Source organism: Ornithorhynchus anatinus, chromosome 5 (genome assembly GCF_004115215.2).
Source record: "Ornithorhynchus anatinus isolate Pmale09 chromosome 5, mOrnAna1.pri.v4, whole genome shotgun sequence".
Classification (NCBI taxonomy): Eukaryota; Metazoa; Chordata; class Mammalia; order Monotremata; family Ornithorhynchidae; genus Ornithorhynchus; species Ornithorhynchus anatinus.
Window position 1 is genome coordinate 95663223 of NC_041732.1, and position 26555 is coordinate 95689777.

The 26555-nt window shown below is 42.6% G+C and overlaps 1 protein-coding gene across 1 annotated transcript in view; it reads right to left on the reverse strand.

Annotated features, from left to right (window-relative positions):
- RAB12 (RAB12, member RAS oncogene family) overlaps nucleotides 1-26555 on the reverse strand; it is a 68684-nt gene that overhangs the window by 15045 nt on the left and 27084 nt on the right. The window contains exon 2 of the mRNA XM_029066216.2: nucleotides 734-794. Coding sequence (XP_028922049.2) covers nucleotides 734-794 — 61 coding nt within the window. The remainder of the gene's footprint in view (nucleotides 1-733; nucleotides 795-26555) is intronic.

Consider the following 26555-nt stretch of genomic DNA (forward strand, 5'->3'; position numbering starts at 1 on the left):
TATTTATAAACCACCACCAGATTGGTTGGGCTGCTTCTCTGGTGGGTAGTTAGCACTTGTGGCAATGTTATTCTTTAGAGCTACATACAGAGCACTGTTAATTGTTAAAGAAAGATATTAGAGTGTACATTTTAGCCAGCCGGTTTATGCTCTCATTAACAGTGATCCATGTGATGGTAATATTACCCACCATGAAAGACTTTTCTTGGACTAGACTGAATGAAGAAGCTCTCTCAAAAATGCTCAACGAATGATATCCCTAAGGTCTTGGAAGTGACACATTATTTCAGTGTACTTATAAATTGAGATCCGGTTTTAAAAGAATTGATTTTGATGTCATTTCAAATTAGAAATTAATGGTAACTAATATAAGGGGCTGCTAAATTATTGATAAAATATGAGAGATAAGCATCTGGGGGAAAAATTAAACATCTCTTTTATGAAGAGCTAATGCTTTCTCAATTAAAGTTTCTTTTCATCAGCCACCATGTAGCTGTACTATACCTTGTTTTCATAGTTGGAAATTGCTTTTACAACTTCTCCTAAATTTGCCCATTACACTTTCAAATGCTGAGGGAATCCCCTTGAATTACCTTAGAAATGAGGAAAGCTGAATTCTAGGGCAAGAGATAAACCAGCTTGTAACAGTTAATCTTATTAGAAGAAGCATATAAATCCAAGATACAAAATACAATCATTAAATTCATTGCTAGCTTCAGGATGCTTTACTTACCAGATCTGTAATCTAATTTTCTTTCCTCTTAGCTCGACTGTCTTGATTTTAAAATCAACACCTAGAAATAATGAAATAAATAATAAATGAATGAAAAAATGAATTAATTCAATGTATTTACTGAGCATTTACTGTGTGCAGAGCACTGTACTAAGGGTACAACAATAAACAGACACATTCCCTGCCCACAATGAGTTTACGGTCTAGAGGTTGTTGGGGAGGGGAGAAGACATTAATATAAATGAATTATAGATGTGCACATAAGTGCTGTGGGGCTGGGGCAGGGGGGATGAACAACGGGAACAAGTCAGAGCGACACAGAAGGGAGTGGGAGAAGAGGAAAGGGGGGGTTTAGGGAAGGCCTCTTGGAGATGTGCCTTCAATAAGGCTTTGAAGGAGGTGGGGAGAATAACTATCAGATTTGAGGAGGGAGGGTGTCTCAGGCTAGAGGCAAGAAACAAACAAGGAAGGTGAAATTTAAAATGCAAAGTAATGCTCCTTGTACTTCAGTTATGCATCATCACAGTAAAATGAACACACAAGGAAATCACATCACCATGACTCAGCTGAGGAAAGGCTGAGTGGTATTTTTTGCTCAATGAGCATTGGGGCCTTAGTTTAGGATTCTATTCCAAGATTCCATGCGGGCTGCATTTGATCGTAAACTGTGGCCCCTTCCCAATGGAGTAATGTTTATCACCTGTGGCATCATTCACAACTTTATAAAGGCACTTTGGACAGAATTACATTTCTAATTCTACTAATTTACAACCTCAAAAATGTACTCTAAACATTAATTCACTATAGACTGAAAAGTTTACTAAAAAGTATCACTAAAGCATCTCCTTCAGGGATAGTGTGGTATTCAGGAAAAACTTGTATAGGCTTCTAAGCTACCCTGGAACAACAACAAAAGAAGTCTATTTTCAGCCTCCTTGGAACATGTTTTGAAAACATTTGCAAGGCCTGCACACTTAACCGCTTAGTTCTTTCTGAGATAGTGTGGGGTGGGATTGAGGGAAGTCTTCAAAGAGAATTATTACTCCATGGAACTAACCCTGTCATAATGCAGTGGTAAAATAGACAACTTTTATTAAAGTTCTAGAATATTATTTTGTGTATTTCATAAGTGATTATAAAATGAAACCAAAAAACTAAGGTTAATCACTTTATTAAATTAATAATTATTATTACAGTATACATTAAGCACTTACTGTACATTAATTCATTCTACATTCATTCATTCATATTTATTGAGTGCTTACTGTGTGCAGGTCACTGAACTAAGCGCTTGGAAAGTACAATTCGGCAACAGGTAGAGACAATCCCTACCCATCAACGGGCTCACAGTCTAGAAGGGGGAGACAGACAGCAAAACAAAACAAGTAGACAGGCATCAATACTATCAAAATAGATAGAATCATAGATATATACACATCATTAACGAAATAATATGTACAAATATGTACAAGTGCTGTGAGGAGGGGGAGGGGGTAGAGCAGAGGGAGGGAGTAGGGGCAATGGGGAGGGGAGGAGGAGCAGAGGGAAAGGGAGGGCTTTCAGTCTAGGAAGGCCTCCTGGAGGAGGTGAGCTCTCGTATCAGAAGTGCATTAAGCACCATAATAAGTGCTGGGTATATACAAGATAATCAGGTTGAACACAGTCTCTGTCCCACATGGGGTTCATAGTTTAAATAGGAGGAAGTAGTACTTAATCCCCATTTTACAAATGAGGACACCAAAGCACAGAAATGAAATCACTTGCCCAAGGTCCCAGAGGAGGCAAGTGGCAGGGTCGGGTTTAGAACCCAGGTCCTCTGACTCCCAGGCTCTTGCCACTAAGCCACGCAACTAGTAAATGGATTTGGAGAAGCAAGAAGTTCCAGGAAGATGGGGAGTCATTTTGGCGAGTCTTGATTTGTACAGTTTTTCCCGGACACATTGCAAGACTAAGAATGGCTCTACCATGGCAGTTAGAAGAAACCTGATGATTATAAAGACTTTAAAAAAAAAATTTCTGTGCACAAATGGTGCTTTAGAAAGGAGGGGTTCCACCAGCTGGTGCAGCACACCGGTGTGACTGGGTAGCCCCCCAGGGGTTTTCCATGTTTGGTCCTTTTGCCCTGCCACAGCAGGTTTTCTACCAAGCCCTCTCATGCATGTACACTTGTGCGTGTGCAGTGCAAGCTGAAGCTTGCTCTCATTTCTAGCCACCCTCTCTCTCTTTCTCCATTTCCACCAACTACTCCAGTTGCCATAAATTCATGACAAAGTCAGCCAATCATATTTATTGAGCGCTTACTATGTACAGAGCACTGTACTAAGCGCTGGGGAGAGTTTAAATTAACAATGTTATAGACACGTTCCTTGCCCACAATGAGCTTACAGTCTAGAGGGGGAGCCAGACATCAATATAAGTAAATAAAATTACAGATACGGACACAAGTGCTGCGGGGCTGGGAGGGGGCGGTGGATGAAAGCCGCTCCCTTCTCTATGGCAGCGTGCTGGTTCGTCCCCAACCACTTACGGCCAGAGTGACCTTAGGCAAGTCACGTAACTTCTCTGTGCCTCAGGTACCTCATCTATATAAAACATGGGGATTAAGGGTGTGAGCCCGATGTGGGACAGGGACTGTGTCCAACCTGACTAACCTGTATCTACCTAGTGCTCAGAACAGTGCTTGGCACATAGTAAGCACTTAACAGGTACCATTATCATTATTAGCTGAAGCTTGAGGATGCCACACAGACTATTTTTCATGTTTTCAACAGACCATGGAGCAAAAAAAATCTGTAAAGACATGGTCAAGGGGTCTGAATGAGTATGCAGTTGGAGAATAAGTCTGCAATTGTAAGGAATTTCATTCTAAAAAAAGTTGTTGTTGGTAGGAAACGTACTGTACTCTCCCAAATTCTAGTACAGTACTCTGCATACAGTAAATACCACTGACTGACTAAATAAGATTTAACACAGTTTTACAGATCATTAATTAATAATAAATAGTAACTATGGCCTTTGTTAAGCATCTACTATGTTCCAGTCACTGTAAAAGCGCTAGGGTAGACACAAATCAAGTTGGATGCAGTCTCTGTCCCACATAGGCTCACTGACTCAATCCTCATTTTACAGATGAGGTATGGCACACCGAAGTAAGTGATTTGCCAAAGGTCACACAGGAGACAAGTGGCAGAGCTGGGATTAGAACCCATGACCTTCTGACTTCCTGGCCCATGCTCTATCCACTATGCCATGTTAATTACAGCTATTCCTTGTTAGTGTTTTAACTGGATTCATGAAAAGTACTACATGATAAATAATAATGTTGGTATTTGTTAAGCGCTTACTATGTGCAGAGCACTGTTCTAAGCGCTGGGGTAGATACAGGGTAATCAGGTTGTCCCACGTGAGGCTCACAGTCTTAATCCCCATTTTACAGATGAGGTAACTGAGGCACAGAAGTTAAGTGATTTGCCCAAAGCCACACAGCTGACAAATGGCAGAGCCGGGATTCGAACTCATGACCTCTGACTCCCAAGCCCGTGCTCTTTCCACTGAGCCACGCTGCTTCCCTAAATGCTAAATGAAATACAGTTACATGATCAAATAATGTCAGAATGTACCAATTATAAGACTTTGATTTGCATTTTTATAGATAAATGTGAACATTTAATTTTCAGCCTTTCACAACCTATTTATCAAAAAGTCACATTATGCTATTTATTATTACACATAGGGTTCGTTATTATTTATGCTAAATTGAAATGGGTTTAATCATTTTATTCAAGTGAGTCAAAATATTTCAAAGTCTGAGTGGGAGGAGTAAAATTTTAGTGAGAGATTGTAAATTTTTTAAAGAGAAGAAAGGTCTGTAAGAAATATCAGCATTAAAATTCAATGATGCCATCACAAAAGGACACTAAGAAAATTATGAAGTGATAAAGGGGCTATGTTTGTACAAGAAATCACATAATTATGGAAATTGGGAGTATTTTTTTTTTAACTAGCCTTTCAACTTCCTTAGCAAAATGTTACTGAGTATAACATGCATTTTATATCATTTTGGCCTAATTCCCTTGCTCTGCAAAATTTTAGCTGAAGCATAATTTTAATACTTTGATTTAAAAAAAGAATACCTTCAAAATCTGCACATAGAGACAAACATTAATAGTAAGAATTGAAAGGCAAAATAAAGTATTAGTTGTATTTTAAAACTCCTGTGGAGACCCTAACAGACGTGTTGTAAGATACAGCAAGTCAAAATGACCGGATGAAATCGTATTAGATGCTCAAAAATACACTGCTGAAATAGTAAAACCTCTTTCATTTTTTTCAATTTAATAGTTTTACAAAGATTTATATTACACACACACCTTAGCTTTTCTTAGGTTAAGACTGCAAGTTCTATGTAGTTCTGTGCTATCTATAGCAGTCAGTGGTATTGAGAGTTTACTACTCTACTAGGTGTTTGGGAGAGTACAATACAACAGAGTGGTAGACACTGCCCACAGGGGGTTTGTAATAATAATGTTGGTATTTGTTAAGTGCTTACTATGTTCCGAGCACTGTTCTAAGCGCTGGGGTAGACATAGGGGAATCAGGTTGTCCCACGTGGGGCTCACAGTCTTAATCCCCATTTTACAGATGAGGGAACTGAGGCACAGAGAAGTTAAGTGACTTTCCCACAGTCACATAGCCGACAAGTGGCAGAGCTGGGATTCGAACTCATGAGCCCTGACTCCAAAGCCCATGCTTTTTCCACTGAGCCATGCTGCTTCTCCGGTGGGGAGAGACACTTAAGTAAATTACACAAAAGGGAAATGGCAGAATATACGGATATGTATCTAAGAGCTGTGGGACTGAGGGTGGGGTGAACATCAAGTGTTTAAGGGTATAAATTCACATGCCAAGGTAATGCAAAAAGGGACAGAGTAGGGGAAATGAAGGCTTAAGTAATATTGTAATAAAAATAATTACTTTATTTATTAAGTGGTTACTATGTGTCAAACACTGTTCTAAACACAAGGGTAGGTGTATCGGTTCATCAGGGCAGACACCGTCCCTTTCCCAGATGGGGCTCAAAGCCTAAGTAGGAGGGATAACAGGTATTGAATGGCCATCTTACAGTTGAGGTAACCAAGACCCAAAGAAGTACAGCGATTTTAATCAGTAGCATTTATTGAGCACTTACTATGTACAGAGCACTGTACTAAATACTAAAGAGAGTATAGTATAATTGGATTAGAGGATATGCTCCCTGCCCATGATGAATTTACAGTCTAGAGGGACTTTTCCAACATCACACAGTACGCAAGCGGGTAGAACTGGGATTAGAATCCAGGTCCTCTGAGTTACAGGCCCATGCTTTCCACTAGGCCACAATGCTTCCCTTAATCAAACAAAAGATTTGGTATACGTTCTTTTGCCCTAAAGGAGCTTATGTAATCTAGTGAGGAAGACAAAAATTAAAATAAATTACAGTTAGGAGAAGAGATAAGGATGAACACAAGTGTTGGGGGTGTATTGAGCTCTTCAGAGCACTGTACTAATGTTTGGGAGAGCACGATATCACAGACATATTCCCTGCCCATAACGAGTTTACAGTCTAGAGGGTGAGACAGACATTAACATAAATAAATTACAGAGGTAGGGTGAGTATCAAAGTGCTTAGGGTTTATGGACAAGGCCCAAGTGTGATGGCAACAGAGAAGGGAGGGAGAATAGGAAGGAGAATGAGAGGTTAGCAAGGAAGGTTTCTGAAAGGGAAATGACTTTAGTATGGCTTTTAAGATGGGGAGAGTGGTAATTCTGTCAGATAAGAGTCTTTCACTCAATTCCTAGTATTTCCTAACATTTTCCACAACAAGATGCCTTAACACCTGAATTCAAATCTTTGCTTCCTTTCACAATTGCCAGACTATGAATGGCAGTAAATATTTATGCACAGTGTCACTAGGATTTAGATTTAGAAAATTTCAGTCAGAAGGATCTAATTTGGGTGGGCCTTTGAGGCTACTTTCTATGATAGCTTGTTTAGATGCTGAAAAAAAATATTGCTCAAAACCAAAAATAAAGGGCAAACTTTGTATATAAATTGTCTCTATGGTTTGATATGTGATTGATTTTTATCATATGTAACATTCTGCAAGCAACAAGGCAATGTCAAGGGCATCATGAAAACAAATATGCAGTCTTGTGCAACTCAAGGGATAGTTGGCCTCCATGAAAGTACAGTGTTCTCATCAGCTCTGACACAACAATAAAGCAGTGTGACTTACTGGAAGGAGCACAGGCCTGGGAATCAGAGGACCTGGGTTCTAATCCTGACTCTTACATTCGCCTGTCTTACCTTGGGCAAGTCACTTCACTTCTTTGGGCCTCAGTTACCTCATCTGTAGAACGGGAATGAGCTCCATTGAGGATAGGGACTGTGTCCAACCTATCTTGTATCTACTGTAGTGCTTAGTACAGTGCCTGGCACATAGTAGGTGATTAACAAATATCATTAAAAAAATTAAGCTAGAAGTTGGAGTATCCCCAACTTCTGAAAACTAATAATAATAATAATTGTAGTATTTGTTATCTCCTCTCAGGGTCGCACCTGGAGAGTTTCCAGTACTCTACCATTCTCAACAAGGATGTATATTATTGCCTTATCTGTTCATCCTTTACACCGAATACCTAAGTGAGAGAAGCCGGATTGGATGAAGAAGAACGGATTGGATGAAGAAGAACGGGGAGTAAAGATTGGAGGAAGGCATATAAACAACCTTTGTTATGCTGGTGATACAACCCTACTAGCAGAAAGTGAAGAAGATCTGAAGGACTTATTATTAAAAGTTAAGGAACAGAGCAAAAAGATGGGCCTACATTTGAATGTCAAGAAAACAAAGATCATGGTAACTGGAAGTCTGAACACATTTGTAGTGGATGGAGAGAAGATTGAAATAGCTGACAATTTTTTCCCCCTGGGACCGATAATCAATAACAAAGGAAGTAGTAGGCAAGAAATACATCCAAGATTAATTCATTCATTCAATAGTATTTATTAAGCACTTACGATGTGCAGAGCACTGTATTAAGCGCTTGGAATGTACAATTCGGCAACAGGAGACAATCCCTGCCCATTGACGGGCTTACAGTCTAATCAGGGGAGACAGACAAAAACAATAGCAATAAATAGAATCAAAGGGATGTGCATCTCACTATCCTAATCCTCCTTGACCTCTCAGCTGCCTTTGACACTGTTGACCATCCCCTTCTCCACACCTTATCTCACCTTGGCTTCACAGACACCGTCTTCTCCTGGTTCTCCTCTTATCACTCTGGCCATTCATTCTCGGTCTCCTTCACAGGCTCCTCCTCCCCCTGGTTCATCAAGAGTCAGTTCTTGGCCCTCTTCTGTTCTCCATATACACTCACTCCCTCGGTGAAGTCATCCGCTCTCATGGCTTCGACTATCATCTCTATGCAGATGACACACAGATTTACATCTCTGCCCCTGTCCTCTCACCATCCCTTCAGGCTCATACCTGCTCCTGCCTCCAAGACGTCTCTACCTGGATGTCTGCCTGCCACCTAAAACTCAACATGTCCAAAACTGAGCTCCTCATCTTCCCTCCCAAGCCCTGTCCTCTTCCTGACTTCCCTATCACCGTGGATGGTACGACCATCCTTCCCGTCTCTCAGGCCCGCAACCTCGGTGTCATCTTTGACTCAGCTCTCTCGTTCACCCCACACATCTAATCCGTGACCAAAACCTGCCGGTCTCACCTTTATAATATCGCCAAGATCCTCCCTTTCCTCTCCACCCAAACGGCTACCTTACTGCTACGGGCTCTCGTTATATCCCGGCTAGACTACTGTGTCAGCCTTCTCTCTGATCTCCCTTCCTCCTCTCTCGCCCCGCTCCAGTCTATTCTTCACTCCGCTGCCCAGATCATCTTCCTGAGAAAGGCTCTGGGCATGTCACACCCCATCTTAAAAACCTCCAGTGGTTGCTTATCAACCTCCGCACGAAACAAAAACTTCTCACTCTAGGCTCCGAGGCTCTCCATCACCTCGCCCCCTCGTACCTCTCCTCCCTTCTCTTTCCACTGCCCTCTCCGCACGCTCCTCTCCTCTGCCGCCCACCTCCTCGCCGTCCCCCGTTCTCGCCTATCCCGCTGTTGACCCCTGGGCCACATCCTCCCCAGGTCCTGGAATGCCCTCCCTCCTCACCTCCGCCAAACTAATTCTCTTCCCCTCTTCAAAACCCACTTAGAGCTCACCTCCTCCAAGAGGCCTTCCCAGACTGAGCTCCCCCTTTTCCCTCTGCTTCCTCGCTGCCCCTCCCTTCACCTCCCCTCAGCTAAGCCCTCTTTTCCCCCTTTAACCTCTGCTCCTCCCCCTCTCCCTTCCCCTCCCCTCAGCACTGTGCTCGTCCGCTCATTTGTATATATAGCGTGGCTCAGTGGAAAGAGCACGGGCTTTGGAGTCAGGGCTCATGAGTTTGAATCCCAGCTCTGCCACTTGTCGGCTGTGTGACTGTGGGCGAGTCACTTAACTTCTCTGTGCCTCAGTTCCCTCATCTGTAAAATGGGGATTAAGACTGTGAGCCCCACGTGGGACAACCTGATTCCCCTATGTCTACCCCAGCGCTTAGAACAGTGCTCGGCACATAGTAAGCGCTTAAATACCAAAATTATTATTATTATTATATTTTCATTACCCTATTTATTTTGTTAATGAGATGCACATCACCTTGATTCTATATATTTGTTATTGTTTTAATGAGATGTTCATCCCCTTGATTCTATTTATTGCCATTGTTTTTGTCTGTCCATCTCCCCCGATTAGACTGTAAGCCCGTCAAAGGGCAGGGGCTGTCTCTGTTGCCGATTTGTACATTCCAAGCGTTTAGTACAGTGCTCTGCACATAGTAAGCGCTCAATAAATACTACTGAATGAATGAATCTCTCCTAGATCGCCCTACCTCCATCTGCAGTCGTTCTGGTACGTATCCATAGAGTTGTTATGGTAAAAATTCGGAAGTGGTTTACCACCGACTCCTTCCACGCAGTAAACTTGAGTCTCCGCTCTCGAGTCTCTTCCATGCCGCTGCTGCCCAGCACAAGGGATTTTGACTTGTAGCAGATTGCCTTCCACTCTCTAGCCCCTGCCCAAGCTAACAATGGTATGGGTATAGCTCTGCTTGATCCTCCTCCCGTAGTCAAAACTGGTTATTATTGTTAAGTGCTGTCGAGTCATTTCCGATTCATAGCGACTCCATGGATATACTTTCTCCAGATGCCCTGTCCTCTGCCATAATCCCAACCTTTCTGACGGTTTTCCCATTGCTGTTATTGTCTCTATCCATCTAGCTGCCGGTCTGCCTCTTCCACGTTTTCCCTGGACTTTTCCAAGCATTAGTGTCTTCTCCAGAGAATTAGTCCTCCTGATTATGTGTCCATAATATGCTAACCTAGGTCGAGTTATTTGGCATTCCAAAGATCACTTTGGTTTAATTTGCTCTAAAATCCATTTGTATTTTGGGCAATCTATGGGATTCACAAAAGCCTTCTCCAACACCACATTTCAAAGGAATCGATGTTCTTTCTTTCCTGTTTTTTCACTGTCCAGCTTTCGGATCCATACATTGTCACTGGAAGCACCATAGAGTTAACAATTTGTATTTCTGTGGCAATTGTTACATCAGCATATTTCATGACCTTTTCCAGGCTCTTCATAGCATTTGTTCCTAACACCTAAAACTCAACATGTCCAAAACTGAGCTCCTTATCTTCCCTCCCAAGCCCTGTCCCCTTCCTGACTTCCCTATCACTGTGGATGGTACGACCATCCTTCCCGTCTCTCAAGCCCGCAACCTTGGTGTCATCCTTGACTCAGCTCTCACATTCACCCCACACATCCAATCTGTCACCAAGACCTGCTGGTCTCACTTCAAATCGGGTTAGACAAAAACCGCTGTCCCATGTGGGGTTCACAGTCTTAATCCCCATTTTACAGATGAGGTAGCAGGCCCAAAGAGGTAAACTGGCTTGCTCAAGGTCAAACTGCAGACAAGTGGCGGATCCTTCTGACTTCTAGGCCTGTGCTCTATCCATTAGACCACGTTAGGTCTCTAGCAGGATTTACTATATTTTGGATTTAATCCTCCTAGACCTCTCATCTTCCTTTTCTGGACCACCCTCCTATCCTGGAAACACAATCAACCCTTGATTTCACTGACACTGTCCTCTCCTGGCTCTCTCCCTCTGGTCTCCCCTTCTCGGTGTCTTTTGCCACCTCTTCCGAATCACCCCTTAACAATGGGGGGGGCCTAAAGCCTCAGTTCTGGGTCCTTCCCCTTCTATTCTCCATTTTACACCCAATTCCTTTGGAGAACTCATTTGCTCTGATGCCCTTCAACTATCTGCTCTGACCTCTAGACTGTGAGCTCGTTGTGGTTAGGGAATGACACCGTTCATGTCTGTCTTTTCCAACTCCTCAAAACCTTCCAAAGGTTACCCATATACCTCTGCATCAAACAGAAATTCCTCGACATTGGGCTTAAGATACTTCTTCAGTTCTTTCCCTCCTACTTATCCTCAACCCTCTTCCAACCCAAAGACTTCGCTCCTCTAACACCAACTTACTTACAGTGCTTCAATCTTATCTCTCACCCTCAACCCTTTGTTCTTACCCTCTCTCTGACTGGAATTCCCTCCATCTTCATATCCAACAGACCAGGACCCTTTCCATCTTCATCAAAACCCTTCTAAAATCATATGTCCTCCAGGAAGTCCTCCCTGACTAATCTCTCATCTCCCCACCCTATGTCCCACCATTCTGTGTTGCCTATGAACTTGGATCCGTATCCACTAAGCATTTTGACAATAAGCTTACCCCACGTATGTACAGATGCTTGTACTCTGTTGCTTGATCAATCTGTAAATTGTATTAATGTTTGTCTCCCCCTAGACTGTAAGTTTCCTGAGGACAGGGATCATGTCTACCACTCTACTCTATTCTCCCAGTATTTTAGAACAATATTGTGCACACAATTCTACTGATGTAATTCCAGTTTTTGCTTTGCAACCTGATTCCCTTTAAGATTTATAAGTTACTTTGAGAAACTCTTCAAACAGTAAACGTTTCTGAAAAGTTGACTTCCTAACAGTGCCAAAAATCTCTAAGGCTATTCAAACTTTAATAGCCAATACCAGGGGTGCCCAACCCTCCAGAGCTCAGTACAGTGCCTGCCACATACTAAGAGCCTAATACCATTAAAAATAAAACAAAAAAAACCCTGAAGAGCAGAAAACCAAAAATAGAATATGGCTGAGGAAAGCACATTTTGAAAAAAAAAAAGTCATTTTGCCAGGTACAGTGAACAGGTATGTTTTGAGGGAAAGGGGGTGTGGCTAGTGGTAGAGACCAGGTATTTTAGGGGCAAGGGCCAAGGGGCATACCTCTTTCAGGGTCAGGTCCACATGAGAAACAGTGTGAGTGGACAGAGCACAGGCCTGGGTGTCAGAAGGACCTGAGTTCTAATCCTGGCTCCATCACATGCCTGTTGTGTGACCTTGGGCAAGTCACTTCTCTGTACCTCAGTTACCGCATATTGCATATGGGACAGGGACTGTGTCTAACCTGATTAATTTGTATCCACCTCCATGCTCAGAACAGTGCCTGGCACACAGTAAGTGCTTAACAAGCACCATAATTATTATGGGCAGGGGTAAAGTGAACCCCAAAAGGGACCTGTGCCTGATGCCAGGGCAAAATCATCCATTAAAATACATGTTTCCTAGCTTTTTACTAAAATCCGTGCAGCAAATGAAGGAGAGTGACTCACAAGCTGCAGTTAGGTCAGTGCGGTCAGTTCTTTAATGGAGCATTTGCATCCCTGTAAAACCTTCCTTTAAGGAGTAATCACACTGTGGTATTTAAGCCTTGACTTATACTGCACACATGCACAACAGTTCCTTCCAACACCCCATCATGTTCTATCCAGACTGAAACCTGCTCTTGGATGAAAGTCTCTTATATTCGTCAACAGTTTTCTAGCCTAAACATGTAATGTTATGGTAGATATGACTGTAGCATATTCCATTAGTGTAAGCTCCATAATGGAGGGAATGCGGTATTTCTTCTGCATCACCCAAGCATTTACTACAGTGCACTCCACCAAGTGGGTGCTCAATAAATACTAGTGCTACTACTAGAAATAGTCTACTGTGTGTTTGGGGGGGGGGTGAGCACACATGCGTATTCTCTCTCTTTCTCTCTCTATCCCCGCCCTTCACATTGGAAGAAAATGCTATTAATGGTGAAATTCACCCACAGACATGCACATGACTGAAGAGGCCATCACGAGACCCAGAGTTCTGGCTGCTCTGTGCATACTGACAGACTGTCCCTTGTCCTGTCATCATTGTCACTTGCACCTCTTGTAACTGTTTTGGCTTTGGCCTCCTTGTTTCAGCCTCTTTTTTCTATTTAGGCCAGTTCCTCTAATCCATTACATACTCCTCAGCAAGTCCCAGCTGACAAACCAAACGTGAACACTGATTCCTTTCAACTCCCCTAATCATATACCTCCATTACTGTTGCTGATCAGGAGTCCATTTGACCCCCCTGAGCCAAAAAAAAAAAAAAAAAAAAAAAGAGAGAGAGAAAACCCCCAAAGACAATCCTGTAAGCTAAAGGACTGAAGTATGTTATCGGTTTTTTTACCCTCCCTCTGCCTAAATCTGGGTCTTGTTCCAAGGGTTTCCACCCCTTTTTGTAGCTAGGCTTGCCCCTCAAATTCCAACACCAATAATCCACCAATCAACCAATCGTATTACTGAATGCTTACTCTGTATAGAGTAAGTACTAAGCACTTGGAAGAATACAATAACAGAATTGGTACACATGGTCCCTGCCCACAACAAGCTTACAGTCTAGCGCCGTTTATACCAGCCAGTAAACCAGGTATAAACAATCAACCAATGATATTTACTGAGCACTCACTAAGTACAGAGCACAGTACTAAGTGCTTGGAGAGTACAATTAGATCTTTGCCCTTAAGGAGCACACAACCTTACTAGCAAAAGTAAAATATTATACAATATTAGCATACCCTGAAAATTTTTGTAAGCTTGAAAGGATACTTTAGAGATTAACATTAATAGTAAAAATATATCACTTATAAAATCTGAAATGCCAAAGATTATTACATCAGCCCCTGGCTTCAGACAGCAAAGTAGATTCAACAGTGTCACACAGAACACTGACTACATGTTTCATTTCATTACCCGAAAACTGTGTTGGATGGATTGGTGTGAAAGAAGTACCCAGCGTAGCTATAGAATTTAAAGGAACTGCAGCTCACACACACACACACACACACACACACACACAAAATGCTTTAATTGGAAGGAACTGGCAAATAATCTCTAGATTGAGCACTCTCTTAAAACTACCAGATAAACCCTCTAAAATTGTTCCAGCCTCTTATTTCACATTAGCTGTAATATTTTAATCTATTCTAATTTACTGGGACATACCTAATTCTCTGGCTTCTTAGAGACAAGGAAAACATATGCAAAGTTTTATATTAGCATGGGCAATTTTGCCACAACAGCTAAAATAATAAATACATCTGTGACTTAATTATTAGCTGTGAGGTAAGAATAAATTAGCAATTTCTTTCTGACTCAGTTACATGGATTGTTCATAAATGGTCATTGAGAAGCCCAGTGCTTCATCTGCTGAAGCCAACTTTTTTTTTTATTTTACAGTATTTGTTAAGCACTTACTATGTGCCAGGCACTGTACTGAGCTCTAAGGTAGATACAAGCTAATCAGGTTGGGCCCAGTCCCTATTCCAAGTGGGGCTCACAGCCTTAATCCCCATTTTACAGATAAGGAAAGTGAGGCCCAGAGAAGTGAAGTGACTTGCCCAGGGTCATACAGCAGACAAGTGGCAAAGATGGGATTAGAACCCAGGTACTTCTGATTCCCAGGCCTGTGCTCTACCCACTAGGCCATGCTTTTGAGAGTATTTTTTTTTACAAAGAATGGGATAGCACAAGAGTGCTTAATATACTTTAATATAATTTAGTACTTAAATGTTAGTGTTGGCACTCCTTTAGGAAATAATGGAACTTTAATGGAGGAATTTAAGTCTAGCATTTGAGGAATTAAGAAGGTACAAAATATTGAATTGAAACAACTAAAGACATCCTCTCTCATAACTAAATACTCATGCAATTTATCATGTTCCTTTTACTGCTTGGTGGTTCCTGTGAACTGAAATTCCAAAGATTACTCCAGTCAAAACCTTGATTATTCTGTTCTAATGAAGAAGTTGCCCACCTTGCAAACAAAGCTTTAAACTTATTGAGCCCGATTTTTCCGATGGCTGAGATTACACCTCGACCCTCCAAGTCACAATTTGGAGAAGCACTCATTCATTCATTCAATAGTATGTATTGAGCGCTTACTATGTGCAGAGCACCGTACTATGCGCTTGGAATGTACAAATCGGCAACATATAGAGACAGTCCCTGCCCACTGATGGGCTTACAGTCTATTCGGGGGAGACAGACAGACAAAAACAATAGCAATAAATAGAATCAAGCATTAGAACTGCTAGGAGAGCATTTAGTGCATTGCAGCATACCATACACAGTAAATGTAGAGCAGTCTCCTTTAGTGCCTAAGAACACATTCTGAAGTGCTTAACAGAGCTCATTAGCAGTGAAACTGCCATTTAATAATAATAACTATGGTACTTGTTGAGTGTTTACTATGTGCCAAGTACTAAGTACTTGGGTAGATACAAGTTAATCCAGATGAACACAGTCCCTCTCCCACCTGGGGCTCACTCTCTCATCTGCATTTTACGGATTAAGTAACTGAGGCAGAGAGAAGGAAAGTGATTTGCCCAAGGTCACCAGCAGATATGTGGCTGAGCTGGAATTAGAACACAGGTCTTTCTGACACCCAGGCCCTTGCTCTATCCACTAAGCCACACTGCTTCTTTGAAAGCAAACTATTATTTCAACGGGAAATAAAGGATACAGTCCAACCCCCTTCACCTACATACATTCCCAGAGTTAATGCAGACAGTGCTTTTGATTGCCATAAGGGCTAGCCCCTTCCCTTTTTCCCTCCTTGACCACACTCTTCAAATGTTCACTTTCTAATGGCTATTTCTCCACTGCTTTGAAACATGCTTCTGTTTCCCCTATCCTAAAAAAGTCCTCCCTTGACCTCGCGGCTGCCACCCCATCTCCCTCATACCATTTCTGCCCCAAACTTCTTGGGAGAGTTTATACAGCAGTTTACACCTGCTGTCTCCAGTCCCTATCCTTGATTCTCTCCTAGAGCCCCTCCAATCTGGCTTCTGCCCCCTTCACTCCATAGAAACAGCCCGCTCAAAGGTCTCCAATGACCTTCTCACCAAATCTGACAGCCACTACTTCATCCTAAACCTAATCTCCTAATCTCAGCCGCCTTTGACACTCAGACACCCCTTCTTCTTAAACTTTATAACTCAGTAGATCCCTCGGCTCAGTTATCATCTCTATTCCCAAATCTACATTTCCAGCCCTGACTTCTCTCCTTCCCTGCAATCTCGCATTTTCTCCTGTCTTCAAGAAATATCTACTTGGATGTCCCACCAATACCTCAAGTGAAACATGTCCAAAACTGAACTTCTTATCTTCCCACCCAAACCCTGCATTCCCCATGTCTTTCCCATCATTGTAAACATTGCTATTCATTCATTCATTCAATAGTATTTGAGCGCTTACTATGTGCAGAGCACTGAACTAAGCGCTTGGAATGTACAAATCGGTAACGGATAGAGACAGTCCCTGCCCTTTGACGGGCTTACAGTCTAATTGGGGGAGACGGACAGACGAGAACGATGGCAATAAATAGAATCGAGGGGAAGAGCATCTCATTAAAACAATAGCAAATAAATAGAATCAGGGTGATGTACATCTCATTAACAAAATAAATAGGGTAATGAAGATATATACAGTTGAGCGGACGAGTACAGTGCTAAGGGGATGGGATGGGATGGGAGAGAGGGAGGAGAAGAGGGAAAGGGGGGAGGAGTGGGTTTAGCTGCAGAGAGGTGAAGGGGGGGGTAGAGGGAGCAGAGGGAAAACGGGAGCTCAGTCATCCCTACCTCTCATTCACTCCACATATCCAATCCGACACCAAAACCTGCTGGTCTCACCTTCACAAGATGGTCAAGATCCGCCCTTTCCTCTCCATCCAAACCACTATCTTATTAGTAGAATCACTCATCATATCCCGACTGTTTACTGTATCAGCATCCTTTCTGATCTCCCAATCTCCTGTCTCCCCCCACTTTAGTCTATACTTGACTCTGCTGCCCGGATTATCTTTCTACAGAAATGCTCTGGGCATGTGACCCCCCTCCTCAAAAATCTCAAGTGGTTGCCTATCAACTTTCATATCAAGCAAAAACTCCTCACTATTGGCTTCAAAACTCTCCATCCCCTTGCCCCCTTCTAACTCACCTCCCTTCTCTCCTACATCCCAGGCTGCACCCTCCCCTTCTCTGCTGCTAACCTTCTCACTGTGCCTCGTTCTCACCTGTCTCACCATCAACCACTGGCCCACATCCTATCTCGGCCTGGAATGCACTCCCTCCTCACATCTGCTAAATTAGCACACTTCCCCCCTTCAAATCCCTCCTGAAAGCTCACCTCCTCCAGGAGGCCTTCCCAGAGAGAGCCCCCCTTTTCCTCTGCTCCTCCACTCCTCCCCATCGCCCCAACTTCCTCCCTCTGCTCTACTCCCCTCCTCACCCCACAGCACTTGTGTATATGTATATATTATTCTATATATTTTATTAATGATGTGTATATATCTATAATTATATTTATTTATATTGATGCTATTGATGCCTGTCTACTTGTTTTGCTTTGTTTTCTTGTATGTCTCCCCGCTTCAAGACTGTGAGCCCATTGTTGGGTAGGGATTGTCTCTATTTATTGCCCCAATTGTACCTTCTAAGCACTTAGTACAGTGCTCTGCACACAGTAAGCTCTCAACAAATATGAATGAATGAATGAACAAGTCCATAACCTTGGCGCTGTCCTCAACTCATCTCTCTCATTACACCCACATATTTGATCTGTCACCAAATCCTGTCAGTTCTACTTTCATGACATTGCTAAAATCCACCTTTTCCTCTCCATCCAACTACCATGCTGATACAAGCACTTACCCTCTCGCTCCTCGATTACCGCATCTGCCTGCTTGCTCACCGCCTGGCCTCCTGTCTCTCCCCACTCCGATCCACTCTTCACTCTGTTGCATGAACCATTTACCAACATAAATGTTCAGTTCATGTCTCCCCACTCCTCAAGAACCTCCGATGGCTTCCCATCCATCTCCACTTCAAAGAGAAACTCCTTACCATTTGCTTCAAAGCACTTAGCTTGTTGCATCCTACTTTACCTAATCTTCTACTACAGTTCAACCCACACACTCCGCTCCTCTAGCGCAGGTTATTCTCCGTGCTCTGATCTTGTCTATCTTACCACCGACCCCTTTCCCACATCCTCCCCCTAGCCTGGAACTCCCTCCCCTTCCATATACGCTAGACCACCATTCTCTCCACCTTCAAAGCATTACTAAAATCACATCTCCTCCAAGAGGCCTTCTTCCCATTAAGCCCTCTTTTCCCCGGCTTGCTCTCCCTTCTGTGTCATCTATGCACTTCATTCTGGGAACATTGGACATTTGATATTTGCCCCACCCACCCCCAATCCCACAACACTTATGTACATATCTTGAAATTATATATTACAAATATTTTATGCATATGTCTGTCTTCCCGCTAGACTGTTAGCTCGTTAGGGGTAGTGAACGTGCCTGCTAATTCTGTTGTGCTTTACTCTCTCGAGCGCTTAGTACAGTGCTTTGCACATAGTAAGTGTTGAATAAATTGATTTATCTCATCCCTCATCATTGATATATTGCTCACTTCCTCCTTTCCCTTTCATTCTCCTGCCTGGAACTCTCTCCCACTTCACATCTGACAGACCACGACTCTCTCCAATTTCAAAATCCTATTAAAAGTTCCAGGAAGCTTTCCCTGACTAAGCTCTCATCTCCCTACCCTATTCTCCCTTCCTTCTGTGTCACCTATTTTCTTGGATCCAAAAAAGGGAACTTTTCATTTCTGGTTGTCAGCAATATATTTTGTTCAATATCTACAGAAGTTATCGCAGAAAATCACCCCAGAGGCACATAAAAATTAGTTCCTTCTGACTTAGATTTTCTAAATGTAAATCCTGGTAACACTGTGCATAAATATTTACTGTCTTACAAATCCAACAAATCACCACTCTTCCTATCTTCAAAGCCCCACTAAAATCATATCTCCTCCAAGGGCCTTCCCTGACAAAACCTTCATTTCCCCTCTTCACTGTCCCTTCTGCATCACCTATGCATTTGGCAGTGTACCTTTTAAGGACTTTGATATTCATGCCAGCCCCAGCCCCACTGCACTCATAAACATCCTTATACTTTGCCACTTCCCCTAGCTGTAATTTATTTTAAACCCTGTCTCTCCCTGTAGATTGTAAATTCCTTGTGTTTGTTTTACAGTATTTCTTAAGCACGTATGTATCAAACGCTGTTCTAAGTTCTGGGGTATAAGGTACAAATCTGTGGGCAGGGATCAGGCTGAGAAGCAGCATAGCATAGTAGATAGAACATGGTCCTGAAAGTCAGAAGGACCTGGGTTCTAATCCCAGCTCGGCCCATTTATCTGCTGTGTGAGCCAGGGCAAGTGAACCTGGGCAAGTCACTTCACTTTTCTGTCTCATCTGTAAAATGGGAAATAAGACTGTGAGCCTCATGTGGTACAGGGACTCTGTCCAACCTGATTTGTTTGTATCTACCCCCTTACTTAGTGGCAAATAGTAAAGGCTCAACAAATACCACAATTATTATTATTATTACTATTAATCAACTGTATTGCACTCTCCCAAGTGCTTGGAACAGTGTTGTGCACTCAGGAAATGCTCAATAAATGTCACTGATTGACTGATGACTTGAAATGGATTACTAAGCTGCCGTAACGCACTGGGCAGTCCCTTCGTAGCCTGAAATATAGCTAATTCCTCTCTCAAAATTCCTAACCAGGGAGTAATTTTAGGCTTCGGTAGATCTGATTCTCTGAATATCCTTTTTTTCCTAAATATGCCTTTCAAAACCAAAAATTAAGCAACAGACATTGGCTAATCTCTAAATCAATCAATACCATGGAGACCTAAGTATTCAAAAGAATATTGGTGCTTTTTTCCAATTGCAACATACTAAATATTCCTAAACAATAGGCAAGGAGAAAAGAGAAACAGTCCCAAAAAGTGGCAAACCATTTTTCCTCCTGTAAAATGGTCTTATTCTTTTTAATTCAAAATGAATCAAAACATCTCCCAGGAGTCTTCAACCAAAGGCGTTTCAAGTTAGGACAAAAGCCATTTAAAAACACTTCTAAATTGACAACATTTCAGTTTCTCAATTCATCAGTTTTGACTGCAATACCAGCTTCCCCTATGACACCAGCTACAGGAGCTGAGGTAGGTTGAGCTGTAGCCACTGGGAAATGAGGAAATAACTTTTAAATCGGGACTGGGAGGCAAAGGAAATGGGGAAGAAAGTGGAAAGAGGGTGTTGGGGGGGGGTGGTATATGAGGCTATTTGGGTTTTTTTTTTGGTGGGGGGGGGGGGGAAACGCCAGCGCGCCGGCATGCAGATGAGACCAGAGGGTTGGAAGGATGGGACAGGAAGGGGAGGGTTATCCAATCTTCAGATAGGAGTCACCAGGGAAAGTCAACATATCCATTACATTTGCAATAAAATAAACGTCAGCGCTCCTAACCCGGAACATCGCTGACAGTATAAAAAACAGTAATGTAGCTATATCATTCATCTATAATTAACTCAGTGTGCAATTTAGAGAAATTTGGGTAAAAATAGGTATCTGACTATGGTTCAGGAAACAATCCTTCATTTCTAGCATTTTTCTATAAAAAAATTGGTGATTCTGACTTGCATTTCCATTTAAGACAGTTTTCAAACACTAATTGTCAGAAATATGAGGATTTCCTGTATTAACTCCTGCATATCAGATAGTGATTTGGTCTACCTAAAGGCCCCACAAAAATCTTGAGCATCCAATTTCTTTTACATATTATCCTAACAGCTTATATTTCCAACAGAGCTGGAGTTTTTCAGAAGCTCTAGATTTGGCTAAACTATAAATGGATAAGCAATGATTTAGGTACAAAACAATGCAGTCCACTAAGGCAATTTCCCAGAATGCAAGGGAGAATAGCTACCTTCAGGATAACAAAATGAGTAATTAAAAATGAGTACTATACAGACTGAAGAAAAAGGACACTTTTAATACAATGGTTCTAATTCTTCAAGATAGGAAGACAATTTTGTTATTCCTCACTTTCCAACATCATTTGAATGGAAACCATGTGTTAGAGCCAAAAACGTACTCTAACAATTCCAAATTTTACCGATTCCTTCATTTCTAGAACTTGAGGCATTAAAAAAAGAAAATCAGTTTCACTGAAAGAAAAATATTGAGAGTCTCAGCAGCACTTCACTTCTGTCTGCTGTTCTTTCTTGTCTTGGCGATGAATTATACTGGATAAGAAATCATGATTCTTGTCTACTGATACCTAGTTTTACATAAAATATCCACAACACTAGCCCTGAGCAAAATCCCTAAAGTATGAGGAAGTTGCTCCACTGCAGCTCAAGTAATTCTCCTACTTTTGAAAATGATTCACAAACAACACTTAATAGTTTTACCAAACAATTTCAGTGGAGAATTGCAAGTTTGAACCATCCACTGAGAAGCGGCATGACCTAGTGGCAAGAGCCCGGGCTTGGGAGTTAGAGGACGTGGGCTCTAATCCTGGCTCTGCCACTTGTCTGCTGTGTGATCTTGGGCAAGCCACTTCACTTCTCTGTGCCTAAGTGACATCATCTGAAAATGAGGATTGAGACTATGAGCCCCATATGGGACACGTACTGTGTCCAACCTGCTGAGTTCCTATCTCAGTGTTGCTTGGCACTCGGCACCTAACAAATACCATCATTATTATATGATATTATTAATTTACGATATGCTAAACCTGGTTGTCTCAGACCCCTAGATAGGTTCCATATCCGGTCCTGGGTGAGCTCAAGGGTGGCTGGCACATAAGCGCTGAACAAAAACCATAATTATTAAATCCTCTGATTCACTCCCCAGGGCCAGAAACAGGCAGGATCTAATAATTGTGATATGTGTTAAGCACTGAGAAGCAGTATGACTTAGTGGATAGAACACAGGCCTAGGAGTCAGAAAGAACTGAGTTCTAATCCCAGCTCCGACACGTCTGCTGTGTGACCTTGGGCAATAATATTGGTGCTTTATTCAGTTGTACCATACTAAATATCCCTACAGTAATAGGCAAGGAGAAAACATTACACAAAAGTGCTTAGTACAGTGCTCTGCCCACGGTAAGCACCTGATAAATAAGACTAAATGAATGAAAAGTGGTAAACTATGTTGGGAAAGTCACTTCACATTTCTGCCTTCACTTCACTATTGGCTTCAAAGCTCTTCATCACCTTGCCCCTTCTTACCTCACCTCCCTTCTCTCCTTTTAAGTCCCAGCCTGCACACTCTGTTCCTCTGGTACAAACCTTCACACTGTGCCTCAATCTCGCCTGTCTCACTACCGACCCATGGCCCACATCCTACCTCTGGCCTGGAACGCCCTCCCTCCTCAAATCCACCAATCACTCTTCCCCACTTCAAAGTCCTACTGAAGGCGTACCTCCTTCAAGAGGCCTTCTCAGACTTAGCCCCCTTTTCCTCAGCTCCCACTCCCTTCCATGTCACCTTGACTCGCTCCCTTTGCTCTTCCCCCTCCTCTCCGCCCCACAGCACTTATGTATATTTCTATGATTGTATTTATTTATATTGATGCCTGTTTACATGTTTTGATGTCTCCCTCCCTCCCTCTAGACTGTAAGCCCGCTGTGGGCAGGAACTGTCTCTTTTTATTGCTGTACTGTACTTGCCACGTGCTTCGTACAGTGCTCTACACACAGTAAGCGCTCAATAAATATGATTGAATGAATGACTGGGCCTCAGTTGCCGTATTGGTAAAATGGGTGTTAAGAGTGTGAGCTCCATGTGGAACAGGGGCTGTGTCCAACCTGCTTAACCTGTATCTATCCCAGTGCTTAGTACAATGCTTGGCACATAGTAAGTGCTTAACAGTACCATAATTGTTATTATCATTGGGACAGATGCAAGGTAGGTCAACATAGGCCAAGTCACTGTCCCACATGATGCTTCACAGTCTTATTGGAAGGGAGAACAGGTACAGAATCCCCATTTTACAGATGAGGAAACTGAGGCACAGAAAGTTAAGTGACTTGCCCAAGGTCACAGTGGGCAAGTGGTGGAGCCAGTACAAGAATCCAGGTCCTCTGACTTTCAGGCCCGTGTTCTTTCTACTAGGACCTAGAGAGACTCTACTCCCTTGGAGAATCCATTTGTTCTCACAGCTTCAACTATCACCTCCATGTGGATGATTCCTAAATCTCCCTCTCCAGCCCTGACCTCTCTCCTCTGTCTCACATTTCCTCCTGCCTTCAGGACATCTCTGTATGGATGTCCCACCGACACCTCAAATAGAACTCTTCCTTTTCCCAACTAAATCCCATCTTCCCGTCTTTTTCACCACTGCAGAAAACACAACTAACCCCTGTGTCACAAGACCATAAGCTTGACATTATCTAATTCATTGCTCTCATTCAACCCACACATTCAATCTGTAACCAAATCCTGTCAATTTGACCTTAACATTGCTAAAATCCACCCTATCTTCCCCAAACTTCCAGTACGCTGCTCCAAGCACTTATATCCTGCCTTGACTACTGCAGGCTCCTCACTGACCTCCCTGCCTCTCCTCTCTCTAGTGCTTACTTCACCCTACTGCCCAGATAATTTTTCTTAAAAAAAAAAAATTCCATTCACGTCTTCCTGCTCCTCAAAAATCTTCAGTGATTGCCCATCCACCTCCGCATCAAACCAAAACTCCTTACCATCAGCTATACCCAATTAGTTCACTCCCTCCTATCTTACCTCACTGTTTTCCTACTACAACTCAGCCCTCACACTTCATTCCCCCAACACCAACCTTCTCAATGTACCTCAGTCTAATCTATCTCACCACAAAGACCTTGCCCACATCCTCCCTCTGGCTTGGAACTCCCCCCCGCTTCATATATGAGAGAACATCACACTCCCAACCTTTAAAGCTTTATTAAAATCACATCTCCTCTGAGAGGCCTCCCTTGACTAAATCGTTTCCCTTACTCCCTCTCCCTTCTGTGCTGCCTATGCACTTGGAATTGAATCCTTTAGACACACAGAGAAGCAACATGGTGTGGGGGATAGAGCATGAGCCTGGGAGTCAGAAGTTCATGGGTACTAATCTCGATTCTGCCACTTGTCTGCTGGGTGATTTTGGGCAAGACACCCCACTTCTCTGTGCCTCAGTTACCTCATCTGTAAAATGGAGATTGAGACTATGAGCCCCACGTGGGACAGGGACTATGTCCAACCCAGTGCTTAGTGCCTGGCACACAGTAAGTGCTTAACAAACCATGAACCTGTCTTCTAGACTGTGAGTCCACTGTTGGGCAGGGATTGTCTCTCTCTCTTGCTGAAGTGTACTTTCCAAGCACTTATTACAGTGCTCTGCACACAGTAAATGCTTAAGAAATATGACAATCAATGAAATGCCACAATTATTATTGTTTGAAATTCACTCCTCCCTCAGGTCCTCAGCACTTATGTACATAGTCATAATTTATTTTAATGGTTGTCTCCTCTTTTCTGTAAGCTTCTGGTGGACAGAGACGGTGTCTCCCAAGTCTGTTGCATTATGCTCTCCTGAGTGCTTAACACAGCGTGCTGATCTCCGTAGGTGCTCAATACCACCGACAGACCCTGACTCCTGAGCAGGAGTCAGATTAATATGGCTCCAAACCATACATTTCTATTTACACATCTATAAAGTTCCACACCACAGTGGACTAAAACACCACCAAATGAAAGGGGCTACTTGGTAGATTACCTTTTTTTTTTAATGTTATTTGTTAAGCTCTTACTATGTGCCATGCACTGTACTGAACCCTGGGGTAATACAAAATAATTGAGTTGACACAGTCCCTGCTCCACACAGGTCTCACAGTTTTAATCCCCATTTTACAGATGAGGAAACTGAGGCACAGAGATATTAAGCAACTTGCCCAAGGTCACACAGCAGACAAGTGGCAGAGCAGAATTAGAATCTTGGTCCTTCTAACTCCAGGTCCCATGCTCTAACCGATTAGACCAAGCTGCTTTCCATCTTCATATGTAAACTTTTATCCTTGAACTCAGAAATGCCAACTATGCAAATTTTGGCTAAGGCTGGAAAGGGGGCATTGCTTTTAAGGTGAGGAATGTGTGGAAAGGGGAGTAAGAATGGAATAATAATAATGGTATTTGTTAAGCAGCGTGGCTTAGTGGAAAGAACACAGGCTTGGGAGTCCGAGGTTGTGGGTTCTAATCCTGGCTTCGCCACTTGTCAGCTGTATGACTTTGGGCAAGTTACTTAACTTCTCTGTGCCTCAGTTACCTCATCTGTTAAAAAGAAAATTGGGGATTGAAGACTGTGAACCCCACGTTGGACATCCTAAGTGCCTCTATCTACCCCAGAGCTTAGAACAGTGCTTGGCACATAGTAAGTGCTTAACAAATACCATCATTATTATTGTTATCATTTTTAAGTGTTTACTATGTGCCAAGCACTGTCCTACGTGCTGGAAGAAAGGCTTCAAGGAGCTAAAGAGTCAGAAAGTCCTGATTTGGGATATTTTCAGTCTTATTTGTAGCCTCGGGGCCTGTTGCAGACCAGAATAAGGGAGGCTTTGAGTTTAGACCCAAAAATGGAGGGAATGAAAACAACTGTTTCCCCTCTGTAGAAGAAACCCATGGGGACAATAGTGCTCAGTGCCCAACAGGACTGATTGCTATGCTTGCAGTAGTGAAATACTCCTTCATGAGTGTGACATTTGAAATAAAAGAATCGCATAGCTTAGATGCAGTTCTTCTAACCGGATGAAAGTATAATGCAAAGAAAGTACTTCAGTGGATTAGACTGTAAGACCCTTGCCGGCAGAGACTGTGCCTACCAGTTCTACTGTATTTAACTCTCCCAAGCATTTAAGCATAGCACTCTCCAAAGTAAAGGACACAGTAATTGTTATTGCTTGGTCTAACTTTGAGCCAAGCCTGGCTGCAGATGAAAATCAACATTATGGCACTATTTAATGGCAGGGCAGGTGACACTGCTTTTGCTTTTTCCTCCTTCTCTCTTAAAAGACTTACAAAACTTCCACTCACTGGGAGAAATGCCTCTGTTGATCACTGTGTGCGATGCTGGTTTATCTGCAGCAACTGACTGCCAGTTTTTCAGCGGGGATACCGCATAGTCTAAGGCTTTGTATTATCAAATTCTTAAAACACTTCCTCATTCTCTACTTTAGTTTCTACTTACAAAGACCTGTTTATAAGGTTCATATTGATCTTTGGAAGTGTTACTTAGAGGAACAGAGCTGAAAATTTGCATTTGGGCATTTGTCACCAGTTCATACTGTGGATGAGCCTTCTAACTTCACATTAGGAGCAACCTGAAGAAACCTGTGACTAATGTTATTCAAGGCAAAA